The sequence below is a fragment of the Lytechinus variegatus genome, chromosome 6, assembly GCF_018143015.1.
Source record: "Lytechinus variegatus isolate NC3 chromosome 6, Lvar_3.0, whole genome shotgun sequence".
Classification (NCBI taxonomy): domain Eukaryota; kingdom Metazoa; phylum Echinodermata; class Echinoidea; order Temnopleuroida; family Toxopneustidae; genus Lytechinus; species Lytechinus variegatus.
In genome coordinates, this window is record NC_054745.1 from 21,200,537 (window position 1) to 21,216,344 (window position 15,808).

The window sequence follows — 15,808 nt, forward strand, 5'->3', positions numbered from 1 at the left end:
ACAGCTGAGTGTAAAGCAAATATCGTCACTATGGCCTCGGTGTGTGGGGGAGTGGGGTGGGGCAAAATACACTCTTCGAAGTGTTTTGGGCAAGGAAAAAAGTCAAAAAAGGTAAAAGATATCTTCAAATCAATTTTACTAGCGAAATTCCACATGTTCTTCATTATTATGGTCTACTTTTATTCGCATAATCATTTCAAAGTTCTGCGCAAATCATTTTTCACTAACTTTTCAAAAGTAAGTGGTGCTCATTCAAGCGGAAATATTTTTCGACAGTTATATCGTCATTTGCTTAAATGGATCTGTACCAGTGTTAAAATGTGGAAAAATCTTCAGGATATTACAAATGTGTTAGTTTATAGGATTTTTTCAAAGTGTAAACTTTTTTTGATACGCACTATATAAGCAAAAAAATGCTTGAGCAATAGCAGCCAAAGGGGGAATGTTGTTATATAACGTTTATGTTGTTATATAAATTAATGTTGTTATATAACGTTTTAGAAGAGTATCATTATGGCGTATAAGAAGAACTGAACATGTTTGTTGTGAACGTAAAAAATCATGTTCAAATATAATCTGTAGGCCTTTGTCCTAAAATGTAATATGAAAATATGTACTTCACACTATAGGCAAACATTCGGTATAGCAAATACACTAAGACTATCCCTAATTATAGTTATTCTACAAAGTCTAATCGATGATAGTTTGAGAACCACATGAAATAAGCTCTCAAGATTATCTCGCATACCCGATTCATCAGTGGGCATAAACTATGAGACATTTTATGGCGAAAAAATCAATCAATCAATCAACCAACCAATAAATAAATTAAGAGATATGTGTCGCAGTCGCGCCAATGAATCCAACGCCTGTGGCACGTTATGAAAGATTTGCAATCAAACGCAACTCCGAAAATCATTTGCAATTTGACTTTCAGCCAATCAAAAACGCGCATTGGAGAATTGCGACATTCTGATGCAGTAGTCCGAACGCCCAATCCTATTTCACAGAGGGCATCAATAGAGCTTTATATTCTTGTCGAAATCTCCGTGGAAACGGTTTTCGAGACCTCTTTATCTTTCTTCTCTTGAAATTTTTTACAGCATTGCATGGTTTTGGCCAGGTATTTCTTGAACTGCGGAGCGGAGAGCGCGTAGATGAACGGATCAAGTACGCAATTAAGATGCTCAAGCGTAATGAATGACAGAAGCAGTATCAGGTCCTCAAACCAGCGCACGCTTTTCCATCCGGTTAAGAACTTGTGTAGAATGAACGTCGAACGTGGCGCGCGGAACAGAAAGAATATCAACAGTATCGCCAACACCATCCGGGTCATTTTGGCGTGCGACGCGGGTCGTGCTGCGCGCGTTGCCGCGAGCTGCTTTTTGCGGAACGTGTTGCCTACGACGCGGCAGAGAATCCGTGCGTAGCAGAAGAAGAGAAGGATAGATGGAAAGAGAAACATGATGCTGTATATGTACATCTGTAGGCTGATGTCCAATGCCGTAGTCGGGTTGCAGACTTGAAAGTATGATGGTATGTGTAGAAGAAAGGACACTGTGAAGAAAAAGAATGAGAGAGAAATAAGAAAAGGATCATGAAAAAGCTGGTTACAATAATACAGTCCAAATAAAATTGGAGTTCAAATTTGAACCCTTTTGGGGTTGGTACAATAGCTGCGTCCCAATATATCGTCGGCGTTCATCCGGACCGTCGTGTCAGCTAGTCAATTTTGGTCCAAAATAAAAACCGATTTTGAGATTTTAGCAGAAAATGAATGTACAAGTCCTATTCTATAATCATAAATGAATTTCTAGGCAGCAATTTATTTTAGTTTCTGAGATATGAAGGGATTTTCATGGCGATGCCATACAATTTTTTTATAAAATGCGCAAATCCTATTGGAAACGTGTACTGTACATGTAAATAGCAGAGTGATACGACGTACGATTTGACTGACCACGCGCATTGAAATTCGCGGTCAGGGTTGTTGTATTCCCTATGACGTTTTTGTACAGGGGAAATCTCAACCGCTCAAACCGAAATTACAAGCACGAAACTCTTTTGCAATATTTTCTATAATCCTTGGTTTTGTGTAAAAATAAGGATACCATTGTCAAGCAATTGTCTTGGTCTTTCCAACCATGTATTTCTAGCAATGAATATGTTGTAAAGCCGGAGAACTCAGTGTTATAATTTTAGTAAACTTTGAAGTCGATTTTCTCTGAAATGAGTTTTCAACCGTCGTATGTGATACGACGGTTCGGATGACCGCCGCGCCGACGATATGAGTGTATGTTCATTTTTGCACCTTTAAATATGCAGTAAGCGACATTAAGCGCAGTGATAGATAAGCCATGTACTAATAAAGGTACAAATTTGAACCAACCTTAATATTATTGTCAGGTATTATTAACCTTAAAAGGTGAAAAGTTGCACCTTACACACGAGTGTTGATTGGAGCAAGTAATAGTGATAAAAGTGCACCTGTATTCACTAAGAGTGCAAGATTACGCCCAAAAAGCTGCTACCATTGCGGTGCAAAAAATCTTAGTGTTCAAAGATATTAGTCAATAGTTAGTCGTATATACCAACGATTTATTATTATTATTATTATTATTTTATTTGGCATTCAAAAGACAAAGAATACAAACAGATCAAAGACAAGATCAATCAAACTTGTACATGATAGAGAAAATAAGACCTGGATGAGAGTTGGAGAGGCTGCCTGGGTATGGAAAAGGCTAACTTAATAGCCATAACCCACACGTCTTCCTCCCCAAACCTCCCAACCCCATCCAGGTCATAACAGTAATGGTGAAAATAAAAATAAGATATTTAGAATCGGCAAAATACAATGGTCATTCATGTGACTTTGTGACTTAACTACCAGAGTCGGCTCCACAAGGAGAGGGGGCGGCTGGGGAGCATTGGGGGTAGTCGCTCCTATATAATTATATATATATAAATCTAAAGATCTAAAGGAGAAGTCTGTGCCTCTCTGATACGTTTACACCCCTATTATTCAAGGTCAAGTGCACTTAAGAAAAATGTTGATTTAAAAATCAGTCGAAACCAATTCAGACAAGCATGATGCTGAAAATTTCATCAAAATCGGATGTAAAATAAGAAAGTTGTGACATTCTAAAGGTTCGCTTATTTTTCACAAAATATGCAGTCAAGTTAGCCTCATGCAAATGAGAGAGTCGGTGATGTCCCTCATTCACTGTTTCTTTTGTTTTTTTATTGTTTGAATTATACAATATTTCAATGTTCAGTGAGAAATGAAACTTTAATTCACAGGATAATGAGAAAATTAGAATATTTCATATGTCATATAATAAAGTGCAAATGAAATAGTGAGTGATGTCATCAATTGTTGTTACAATATAGTCCAATAGTGACCAATTACACCATATTTCGTTATTGAATTCGAATTCTTTAGGCAGGGCCCTGGGAACGATTTTTACAGAGATACTGAGATGTTATTTGCCAAGCAAAAGATAATAAGGGGTTCACTACAAAATAAAGGTCATTTTTGGTCCCGAGAAATCTGACAAGCAAAAAAGAAAAGGAAAAAAGGGTTTCACTGTAAAAATGAAGTTGATTTTGGTCACGAGAAATTTGACAAGCCCCACCTACCAGAATTCCAAGGGGTGCAGTTGCCTATGGAAAATAACACACACAAAGCCTCGTTTCCCACGACCATGTCTCTGGGCCTATTCATGATTTTCTAGAGTATTTAAGAGTATTCATAGAGACATTAGCAGAGGATTGACTAGAAAACAAATAAGCCTATTACGAGGCGTATTTTGCTCGGTACTTGGGTGACTTTGGAATTATTCATGAAAAAATAAGAGTATTACTGTCGGTAGAAATCTGCTGCATTAACCTTTTTGTGGGCTTAGTAACGATAAATTCTGAGCATTTAACTCGGAATAAAGGTTTGTAATATTTACGAACACTTTATTCATGTAGATCTAGGATCCACACTAATGATCTCTTTTCATCTTTGGCGGCACCGGTAGGGAGAGATTAAAAAGGGAATACATTTTGCAGTTTGTTGACACTATAATCAACTTTAGGCGACATCAGAGGGATTTATGCAGTGATGCTGTACGCGCCAGCTTACGTTCCAATCCTACACATTGAACTCTTTAAGAATCATACGCAATTTTATTTTCAACCACAAGTTGCGCACTCGGAATTTGCACTTTCCTTTTCTTCCTCTCCTCTTCCTCCTTCTTTCTTCTTCTTCTTTTTCTTCTTTTTTGTTGTTGTTCTGATAATGATGATAATAATTTGTTATAATAATAGCGATATTAACAATAAAATAATGATTTTACTACTACTACTACTATACTACTACCAATAATAATAATAATGATGATAATAATTCTAGTAATCATCATAATTCCTATTCACGTAAAGTAGCTTATTCATCTTGATGAACTATTCTCCCGGCTCGCCCTACATTATGAACATTCCCCTGACAAGAAAGCAGAAGATCCCACCTTTCTAATCTTTGTTATGAGTCGGCTGGGGATCGAGCCCACGACCTTCATGGGGCAGGCACTCTGCTACTGGGCCACCATAGTCAATGGGACAGTGGTAGCTCAGGACCTTATAATGGCCCTTTATCACCAAATAATTAAAAATAAGAGTGTGGCAGCACTAGCTCTTTGGAACATCTTCATATTCATATTTTAAATTATAATTATTATAATTATTCAGTCCCTGGTCGTTTATAAGATCCTGAATCACCTCTCGGTGCATGGCAAAGTATAATTCAATCGCGTTTAACTCCCTTACATAATGTAATCGAGGCCGGTCATGAGGCCACATTTGCCGGCCTTTGATTCGGCCTCAGCCCGAATCACGGAATCACGTATACAAATTTTAGAGTCTAGACTGCGGGAGGCTTTCTTCAGCGGTCTAGTGATCGGCCTATAGTACTATCGGCCTCGGCTACATCTCTGCTCCGTAAAGCCCGTCTCGCCTAAGATTCGTTGCGATCCGAATTTCAAATTAATTGTGATAACATTTGATATGGATATTCCAACTAATAAAATATTACGGAGCAGAGTTCAGAATAGTGGTAGGACTACTGAACTCGAAATGTAGTCCAGTTAGAGCCTCCCTGAATGAATAAAAACAAATTCAATTCCAAAGCTTATGACGTCATCATCGGCTGCGACTTGAAGCCGATTTGGACTTTACTCCGATCATAAGGTTTCTGCAAATTAAAAATATTATTTTAGTTTCTTAACAATTTGCCAAACTTTAAAAGAAAATAATCTTACTTCTTGGAATTGTCATATTCAATGCAAAATGCGATTTCTTGAAAAATCGGATCGCACAGTGTGAGACGGGCTTAATGTAGCCGGATCGGAAAGTGATGTGAGCGTATTAAGTACGGTGGACTTACGGAGCCAACTGAAGCAGATTACGGATGCGATGCGGGCGGTAGTCCAACGGTTGATGGATCTGAGCGGGTTGATTATGGCATCGTATCGGGTGAAAGTGAGGAGGATGAGAGAACTGCAGGACATTTGATACGCCACCTGTTTAAATGGGAAGGCAAAATAATGCAATAAATATGTCATTGTGGTCAAATAGTGTAAGAAGTAAGGTAGCGCTGGGCCTTGTCTTACAAAGAGTTACGGCTAATCCGATCAATCACAAGTATATGGAAATCCGACAATATCATTATTTTCTCTTTCGGAAATATGTTTGATGTCCCTTGAAAACAAAAAGAAGCATGCTGAATTTTCAAAAAACAGATAATTGTATTGATGTACATTATTTCTATTAATTATCTTGAAGAAGCAATGTATTTTGGATGTTGACGTTGCTGGCTTTCCATAGTTGCGATCGATCAGATTAATCGCAACTCTTTGTAAGCCGAGACCCAGGATGACTTGATATGAAGATGAAGAGGCGATGAAGGGGGAGGGGTGGCAATGTTATCCGAACTTACTTTTCTTGCTCAGTGAATAATATAAGACTAATACAAGAGAATGGACGTTTTTTATATAGGTCAAAGGGAAAATCACACTCACCCCCCCCCCCCCCAAAAAAAAACAAAAAACGCAATAAAAACAACTAAAACGGATGGCTATTTTTACTTTTGTGTGCAAGTTTATTGAATGGAAAACTGACATCCACAGCCCCTCTCTCTTTCAAAGGCCCGTGCTGCCTGCTTCCTACAAGTTCAGCTTTTAGCAGCCCCCGCTATTCCCAACCGGTTTGTGAAATAATTCTTACTGTATGATTTTTGTACGTAGAAATCTGCAATATTAATAATGCTTTATTGCTTTCATCAAGATGTGCAAAATCAAACAATGGAAATGGAATGAAAAACTTTCGATCTCAATAGGTCCTACCAACTACAACAACAAGAACATAAAAGAGTGGAGTATTCATTCAAACAAAGAAGTTTCAAGTGGATAAAGTTTTCGAATACAGTGCACAATTTATTTCTGTAATTCGGAAGAAAAAGGGTGTCAGATATTTGACACTTTAACCATGGAGTTAGAAAGAAACGAAATTTGTAATAGAATACGTAGAGACCTGCATGACGATTTGCCCGAGATGTTTAGGGGATCGTTTCATGAAGCACTTGTCAGACGTGCTATCCGACAGTTACCATAGTAACAGTGCTTCTCGACAAATCAAGGAAAGATGTCAGATTTGACAACTTGTCAAACAGAAATAATGATGAAACACTCTCCTGACGTCATAACATAAAAAAGTATAAGAATATGATAATGTTTGTCCTCAGTGTGAATATAGAAAATACAATGTTATTTTGACAAAAATATGAAGGCATGTTTCGGGAATAGGGGGTATAAAGGGGGAGGCGACGTGGTCTAGTGACTATGACTCTAGTTGTTCAATCTAAGGGACGTGGGTTCGATTCCAAGCCATGGCCTGTTTTCCTTCAGCAAGATATTGTCCACATTGTACTGCATTCAACCCAGGTGAAGTGAATGTGTACCTGGTAGGAACTTATTCCTTTAACACCTGGGCGAAAATCCCAGGGGGGACGTGTTCCCCCTACCAAAAATAGGGGGGAAACAATATCAAATGTCCCGCCTACTATTTTTGGTCTTTTATGATGGAGAAAAATGCATCATTCACATTCGAAATAAACATGTATTTTGGACTAAATGACCTTATATTTTGGGTGAAAATCTTTTTTTCTTCCTTTTTTTGTGGGGGGGGCTCGTCAAATTTTCCAGAGTGAATAAAATAATATTAGAGGAAGACTTGGAAAATAAAGATTCTTTCATGTCACTATATAAAATTTTCGCTCGCGCTTCGCGTTCGCATTGACCGTTAGGTGATTGTTCAATATGGAGCTTAAATATCAAGTTTGGAAGTCAATATACTGTATATTGACTTCCAAACTTGATATTTAAGCTCCATATTGAACAATACATACACATTTCACCTCGGAAATCGAACTTTCATTATTTGTGTGATTTACAAACTGATTTTTGAAAAGTACTCTGTACAAATGACAGCTTTATGGTCTGAATATTGACATTTTCTCCTCGCGCTGAGCTCTCGCAACTTTCGATTTATTAAGTACCTATTATTTTCGTGTATTCCATTTAATTTGAAAAATATCCTTTTCAAGTCTGATTGTCAAAGCGTATAAGATAGCGCTACTCGCTCGCATTTTGATTGGCGAGTTATATATGTCTCAACAGTTTATCAAAGATTTTGGCTCGCGATTTGCGCTCGATTAATGGTTAGAAAATATTTTAATTGATGCATTCTATTCATAATTAAAAAAAGTGCTTGAAATGTCCAGTTTTCAAGCCATAATGTCATCAGATTTTCAGGCCCTCATTAGGCATTAATAAATAAGATACTAATTTAATGATTAAATTGTCCCTTTTGTTTTATCTCGCGCTTAGCAAGAGGAATAGGAAGATAGTCATCATTTTCATATGACATGTAATAAAGGATGTCCCGGTCCTATGTCAAAACTCAAATAATAATGAAAAATATCAGCTCTTCATTAAGTGCGATCCATATTCACCTCACAATTTTCCTACAAAGTGCTTGAAATAAAAAGCTGAAATTAACTCTTTTTTCAGATCGGAATATCAAATAGTTTAAGCTCGCGCTCGCTTTGATTTTTCATGATAAAAGATGTGTAGAATACCTAGATTCTAGGTCTAAATCTGAAACACGCGCATGTTTATTCAGATATTCAACTGGTTCTCATTATCCAGTTTCAGATCATGATATCAACAAATTTTCTGCTCGCGCTTTGTGCTCGCATTATTAATGTAGAAAGATCTACTATTACTCATCCTTTTTATGATTTACAAAACATGAATAAAGCGTCCCGTTTTTAGGTCTAAATCTCGAATTTTTCTGCTCGCACTTCGCTTGCATCAATTGTTTAGATATATAACTACCCTGTTCACGATAACAAAAATTGATTAAAATTTTCGATTCTTTTTGTAGAAATGTCAAAATTTTTCAGCTCGCGATTAGCGCTAGCATTATTTGATTGTTGAAATATGTAACGTCTTCATGGCTAAGTGCAAACAGTCCAGACCTTAACAAGTACCTTTTCGATCAGTTCAAATTAAACGTATATAAAAATTTTCTTGCTGCACTTTGCACTCGCATTATTAACGTGAGGAATACCCCCAATTACTCATCCTTTTCATGATTTACAAAACATGAATAGAGTGTCTCGTTCTCATGTCTAAATCTCGAAATTTTCCGCTCGCGCTTCGCGCTTACATTGTTTATTTATTTACATTTAATGTTTAAGTTACAAAAAGTGCTTAGAGTTTCCATTCTAATTAGGTAAAAATTTCAGCTCGCGCTTCGCGCTCTCATTATTTGATTGTTGAAATCTGTAACATCTTCATGGCGAACTACAAGCAGTGTGTAACAGGTACCTTTTCCTTCAGTTCATTTCTGCTGGCACTTTGCTTTCGTAGTAATTATTTAGTTGCATACACATCTTTTTTTCAGAATAACAAACATTGCCCAGAATGTTCAAATTTTAGGGGAAAAAATACATAAAATTTGCACCAAAAAAATTTGCTCGCGCTTCGCGCTCGCATTATATGAATAAGGATCATATTGTTGTATATTTATGTTGATTTACAAGAATAAAGCTAAGAAGTGGCAATGGGGACTACCCCCTTAAATTAAACAAATAAAAATCATCTTCGAGCGGCCGATCGAATATGGCTGAACTTAAAAAATTCGCCCCCCCCCCCTACCTTTCGGGACAGATTTCCGCCCATGATATAACCATGTTAACAGCAACGTGCATATACAGCTGTTCTGCTAAAGCCAGGGTAATTGTGTTGTAAAACGCTTAGAGACTTATAAGAAAGTAAGTGTTAAGCGCTATATAAAGGCTGTCACAGGCCTGGTCACACCGCCCGAGCGTTATTGGAGCGGTCGAATTTCGCTCACAAAACTGGGGGAAAATCGAAATCGAAAATGGTGAACGGTAGCGAGCGGTGATGATTTTTTCTCTCCGCTCCAACAACGCTCGGGCGGTGTGACCAGGCCTTTAGCAAGTATTATTATTGTTATTCAGTCCATACCCTCTTGGCTCTTTCTATCAAACATGGTGGACAAAGGCGGAAAAGACAAGAAGAAGAGTGTGAGCTGCGAATCTTCAAGCTCTGCCTGATCAGCATCTGCGTTGGAGAGAGTGGCGATAGACTCACCCACGCTTCAAAGGTTTTGGAAGCCATGACTGGACATTTGGACAATCGCCAAACTGCAAAAACTCTGGTGTCGATTTAACACCAGCCCAGAATCTATATATGTCCACACAAGAGAAGTGTTCAACAACACCACTTTGGTTTTGGTCTAACACCAGATAGGTGATATACAACACCAATTAGTATCAAAACAGCATCGGTTTGATTCCAAACTGGTGTTTCAATACTTCTCTGGTGTGGACATTTATAGATTCCGGGCTGGTGTTAAATCAACGCCGGAGCTTTTGCAGTGCAGTCTTCTCCAAAGCATTGCACCCTTTATGGTCCAAAGGCTGAAGAAATCCTGGAGAAGGGATGGAAAGTCAGGGGGTATAGATTGCGCAAGGGCAACTTTGGCTTAGGCATCTAGGAACATATCGATCTTAGAATGAAGTCACCCCAAAATTGGAATCTATGGCACGGGCTTCTACGTTGTCCTTTAGAAGTTCCTACAGCAGAGTCTCGAGAACTGCGCACCTGTAATCTAATCTTACATTTTACCGTGTAAAATTACATGAAATTGGTAGTTGGTGTATGGAATCTTACATATTTCCTAAAATAAAACACATTTTTCCTTTTTTACCAGACCTGTTTCCTTTTAAAAAAATACTGAATAATTATGTTATTGCTTTCAGCAAAATCTTTAGGGGTTTTCCCTTAAAATCTGTGTTTCTTAACAGTGTATCATCAACACTCACACACGATACACCTCTCAAACTCAACAATGACCTAACACCTGACTAGCAGCCATCAGGCCACTAGCTCGCAATTCATCAATATCTTGTCTCTCAATGCAAAGCCGCTATGCCAGATATGTAATCTGTGTTCATAAAAAGACTTGTGTACAACCAACAACAAAGAAGTCATAAACTTTTTATGCAAGTGATTTTTTTAGCAACATGACGCAAGCCCTTTATCCATATATTATATATACATTTTTTACATCATAATAGGCCTAAGTGGATATCGTCTCGTAGATCGTCTACAATGGTTACTACTGTTGTTTTTATTTCATTATATAAAGTCAACTTTCACCAAACATATTTACTCAAGAATAAAGCTACGAATAGTTTTTTAGAAAAGTATGAGTTATCTTACATGTTGTAGGTATTTATTAAGGCCTCCGCAAGAAGTAAAAATCTGAGAGTCGGTCGAGAGAAAAAGGCACCCTTCGACCAGAACACATAACGCCATGCCCATATCAGCCAACATCAGAGATGCGATAAAATAATGGGTAACACTGTGAAAGGATCTTTGCGTTGCGATTACGATAAGGACAACGGAACCGAAGACGATGGCGAGGGTGGACAGGACGACCTCCATGTGTGCGAACCATATAAGGAGGATACTCAGTTTCCTGTAGATGTCGGAGTCGATGTCGCTCCCGCCTGCTATTCCGGGCAAGGTGTCATTAAGCTGCCCGAATTTGTCCGAGTGGTTCATCATTGTGGAGTTCATTTTTGCCCTGTTTGCGCCGCGCATCGATTGTTGTAACAGTTGTGTGTTGGCTTCGAAAATACCCGGTATTTGTAGCAAACATCTATATCTGCAGTCGGTGACATCATTGCTGACGTCAGTAAGGCGGTTTAGAGGTAGTAAGAAGAATATCCTAGTCTTCTAGAAGATTTCCCGAGAAAGCTATTTAATTTTTTTCCAAGCACTCATCACCTTCGAAGGGGGTAGGGATAATGTTTTATCAACATGCTCTGCAAAGTCCTCTGCGACGGTGAAATTATTTCATCTGAACAGGCGGCATTTTAATCACACTTTGCAACCTTGAATATGACAGGCCTACACATTTCAAAACAATTTTGATATGAGTGAAGAAAGAAAATAGTAGGTTAGTTACACAGATATCAAAAGCCTGTCCCACACTCCTTCTTGAACTTCTTGAGCATCTATTGTCAAAAGACCTTCATGACTGGGCAGACTTTGTCGAAAATCGGTGGATCAAAATATTCGTGTCGTCCTGCGCCCCGTTGCATAAAAGTCACCATTATGGTAACTTTGCCTTCCAATTGTAACTTTTATTGAGCCCTTGATTGTGATTGGTTAATTGTTGATCAGTGTTACCATGGTAGTCACCATTGGATGGCAAAGTGACCATAATAGTAACTTTTATGCATCGGGCCCTTGATTCTGGACAAGCGACATATTTGGTGATTTTCGTCCAGTACGATCTCCATGTGTGCGAACCATATAAGGAGGATACCCAGTTTCCTGTAGATGTCGATGTCGCTCCCGCCTGCTATTCCGGGCAAGGTGTCTTTAAGCTGCCCGAATTTGTCCGACAGGCTTTTGATATCTGTGTAACTAACCTACTATTTTCTTTCTTCACTCATATCAAAATTGTTTTGAAATGTGTAGGCCTGTCATATTCAAGGTTGCAAAGTGTGACCAAAATGCCGCCTTTCCAGGTCCACCAACTTTCGACAAAAGCCTCCCAGCTGTTCATTGTGATTTGACGGGCATTTTCAATAGATATACCATGTTGCAGAAACCATCCCCGTTGCAATGGCAAAAAACTACTTCGCTTGAAATATGACCTCAAGCGGTTCTCACACCTGAGGCGTGTTTCACAAAGATTTAAGTATGACTTAGAGTCGCACTTAAATGTCTAGTTGCGCGCAGTATAAAAGGCATGACAGCATTGGTCAGATCATGCCAAGAGGACGCGCACTTCTGCGTATTGATCAATAAGATTGCGCGTTGCATATCATGTACGCGTCAACATTTAAGTGCGACCTAAGTCATACTTAAATCTTTGTGAAACACCCCCCAGGGCCTTTAACACAAAGCTTAGCAAAGATTGTAGAACAGTCTTATACGATTGATTGCATTGAATATAATGTACAATCAATCGTAAAAATCAAGCATACGATTAATCGCTAGCCTTTGTGTTACGGGGTCCCGATCAGTTTAACCATTGTATTCAAGGCTTGGTCGAGGACCCCCTTTTTTGGGAGGGGGGGGGGGGCAAGTATCCCTCCCTCTCCTATTCCCCAGTGCATATAGGCATAGATGCAACAGAGGGGGATTAAAGCAATAAACTTCCAGCTCATTTCTTACCCCTGAAAAAGAAGAGTTCGATGTGTAGACAAACGTACAAATATCCAGATTTGAATCGGATACCCGGCTAAGTAAATGTTAATGTAAAACAATGGAATTTTATCCATTAACTTTGCGATTTAATTATTCAATCAATACATTACAATTGCTTTAGGGCGCATATTCATTATGTCTATGTAATTATGTTTGACTTTGTTATGTTATCTTTATATCATGTAAAACTGTTAAAGTGAAATCGATAAATCAAATCAAATACAGTAATAATTTTTTTTATAATCGCAAGACCTACACCACATCTTGATTGATTTATTGGATTGTGATAATGTGATTGATAGTCATAGGATGAAGCTAACGTACCCTCATAAATCAATTTTGTACAATCAAACATGATACAATGTCAAATCTGATTAATATATGCATGGCCATGGGGATTGGCAATGAACGTGACAGATGAGCTGCAGGGCCTTTAACAATCACAAATGGCGTACTGAAAGGGAGGGGGCCTTGATGGGTACTTTCCCTTTTTTTCTTGGCAAGGGGAACGGTATATAAAGAAATAACAGAAAGGAAAAGGGATAATATGATTCTTTGAATATTATGCCAAAAGTGATCATGATATTAGATTTGTATCATATATAAAATGTCACTTTATCGCTCACTCGCAAAGCGTGAGTCATTTTTGTTTTACATTAAGATCTTGAAAGTGAATATTCTAAACACTTTTTTGTAATTATGTAATCCATGCGCATAGCGCGAGCTGACAATTATTGACTCGGATATTAAAACTTGCTGTCGGAACATTTTAGACAAAAGTAATCTCACGTTGCTTTTCTATCTCAACAATTAATGCAAGCAGGACGGGTAAACTGAAATTTTTGACATACTTACCTGAAAAGGGTATATTTTAAGGACTATTTGTAGACATTGAATTTTTCATGAAAAAGATACGTTTCTCATCGGCTTAATGCGAATTTGTCATTGTAATGATTGTTTGTCAAATTAATGAAAGGGATCTGTATCTCCAAATCAAAGGATTAAAATTAAACCAGAAAAAGTACATTTCAGAACTGTTTGTACGAATTTAAGGGATGCTTCAGGCTGAAGATTAAACATCACAGAGCAAATTTTTTTGTTTTGTAATCATTCAGTTCAAAACAAATCATCGTACAAATACTCATGGTATTAACATAATCATATACAGTGAATAAATTCAGTAACAAAAATTAACCACTTATAACCAATATAAATTCACAAAATCATCCAATAGTTATGTAGAAAATTTATCACTCAACATTGATTACACTGAATTAAATTTACAATAAAAAGAAATTGAAAAGGGTTCGAGTGCACCCCCCCCCCCCCCCCAGACACACACAGAAGAGACATAAAACAATTAGACAGTACAACAAAAAAATACCAAAACAAATGAAGAAAAGCAGGAAGGAAAATAAAGAGAAAAAAGAAAGAAAAGGAAGAAAAAGAAAGAAGGGAAAGAAGTCACAAGCAAAGTAGTGAAAAGAGGGCAGTCTATAGTAACAGACAGACCAGCCAACCCTGCACGTGTGGAAACCGCGCAAAACCATCCCTCTCTCATCCTTCGTAATTGTTTTTTAGGTGTTCCCACTTTTTATAATGCTGTGTTAATGTTTTTCGCTCTATAGCAATTTTCTTTTCTTCTTTACTTTTAAAAAGCTGTACTTGAATCTCTTCAGCGGTTGGTAGTTCATGATTCCCCCTTCCGTGATATATTAAAAATTTGATAAGTAAAATGATATGATTTAATAATTGTCTATTTTCTGTTGTCTCTTCGAATCCAACATGGATATCCTTCCACTGTAAGCTTTTAAGAATCGGAAATTTCAATATATTGCTACACAATCTCCATAATACTTTAACCATTTCACATTCATAAAAATATGTCTATAAGTTTCTTCATCTTTACCGCAAAAAGAACATTCATTACTCGATGCAAATCGAAACCTATATAAATGGTGGTTAACAAAGATAATATTGTATAATAATTTATATTGAAACTCTCTTAGCTTATTATCTAATGTGCAAAATCTTGGCCGATAAAATACTTTCTCAATTTCTTTTTCAGACATGTTATATGATGATTCGAGACCGTGACTGTAAAAACTGACAGGAGTATCGGCAATTTTGCTTATACAGGATCTATACAGCTGTTTTGAACAAACTGACTCAAACTGGAAAACATTTTTAGAGAAAATAAATTCAATCTTCAAACCATCAACTAAGGTATTATATTTTAATTCGTCTTTCCATTCCACAGGAAATGATGAAAATTTGATCAAAATCGGATAAGAAATACCGAAGTTATTGAATTCAAAGATTTACATTATTCCGGTGAAACAGTTTTAGACATGTCTTCATGAATATTCATTAAATGGGCTGATGATGTCATATCCCCACTTGCTCTTTTGTATTTTATTATATGAAATAAGCTTTATTCAAAAATTTTTAATCAAGAACTAAAACAATCGGATCGACAACTGATTAAGTGCATTTATTGCTGGAACTTATTTCATCATGGAGACACAATGTCATGTGTGAAAACATGAAACAATTGTGATTTCATGTGATATGTATTCACAAAATATTGCTAAAAAAGATAAAATTCAATATTTTCGTTGTTTGTTATCCGATTTTGATGAATTTTCAGCATTTGGCTCTGTGAATTTAACTCTATTTAGATAAAATTATTCTAAGCCCGGAGCATCCCTTTAATGAAGAGTAACGGTATCAAAATGCAAACCTGCAGATAGAGATGAAAAGTTATGACATTTTAGTTTGAAAAAAGAATCTTTTACAAGGAGTTTTTGTTGGAATACTTGAAGAGAATATGCATATCACTATTCAAAATTTGGCACGAATATTCATCCCTGGGTAAAGACAAGATAAATTTTCTAAATGTGTTGGAAACTGCATTACCATGGTAATAGCCACTGCATGGCGTAAAT

The 15,808-nt window shown here is 37.2% G+C and overlaps 1 protein-coding gene across 1 annotated transcript; it reads right to left on the bottom strand.

Moving 5' to 3' along the window:
- Positions 1-402: 402 nt before the first annotated feature.
- On the bottom strand, positions 403-11,219 carry LOC121416559 (kiSS-1 receptor-like). Its single transcript, XM_041610054.1, has 3 exons — positions 10,857-11,219; positions 5,429-5,564; positions 403-1,557 (listed from the first exon to the last, which is right to left on the bottom strand). The coding sequence occupies exons 1-3, from the start codon at positions 11,214-11,216 to the stop codon at positions 1,028-1,030; spliced, it is 1,026 nt and encodes a 341-aa protein (XP_041465988.1). The 5' UTR covers positions 11,217-11,219; the 3' UTR covers positions 403-1,027.
- Between the last annotated feature and the right edge of the window lie 4,589 nt (positions 11,220-15,808).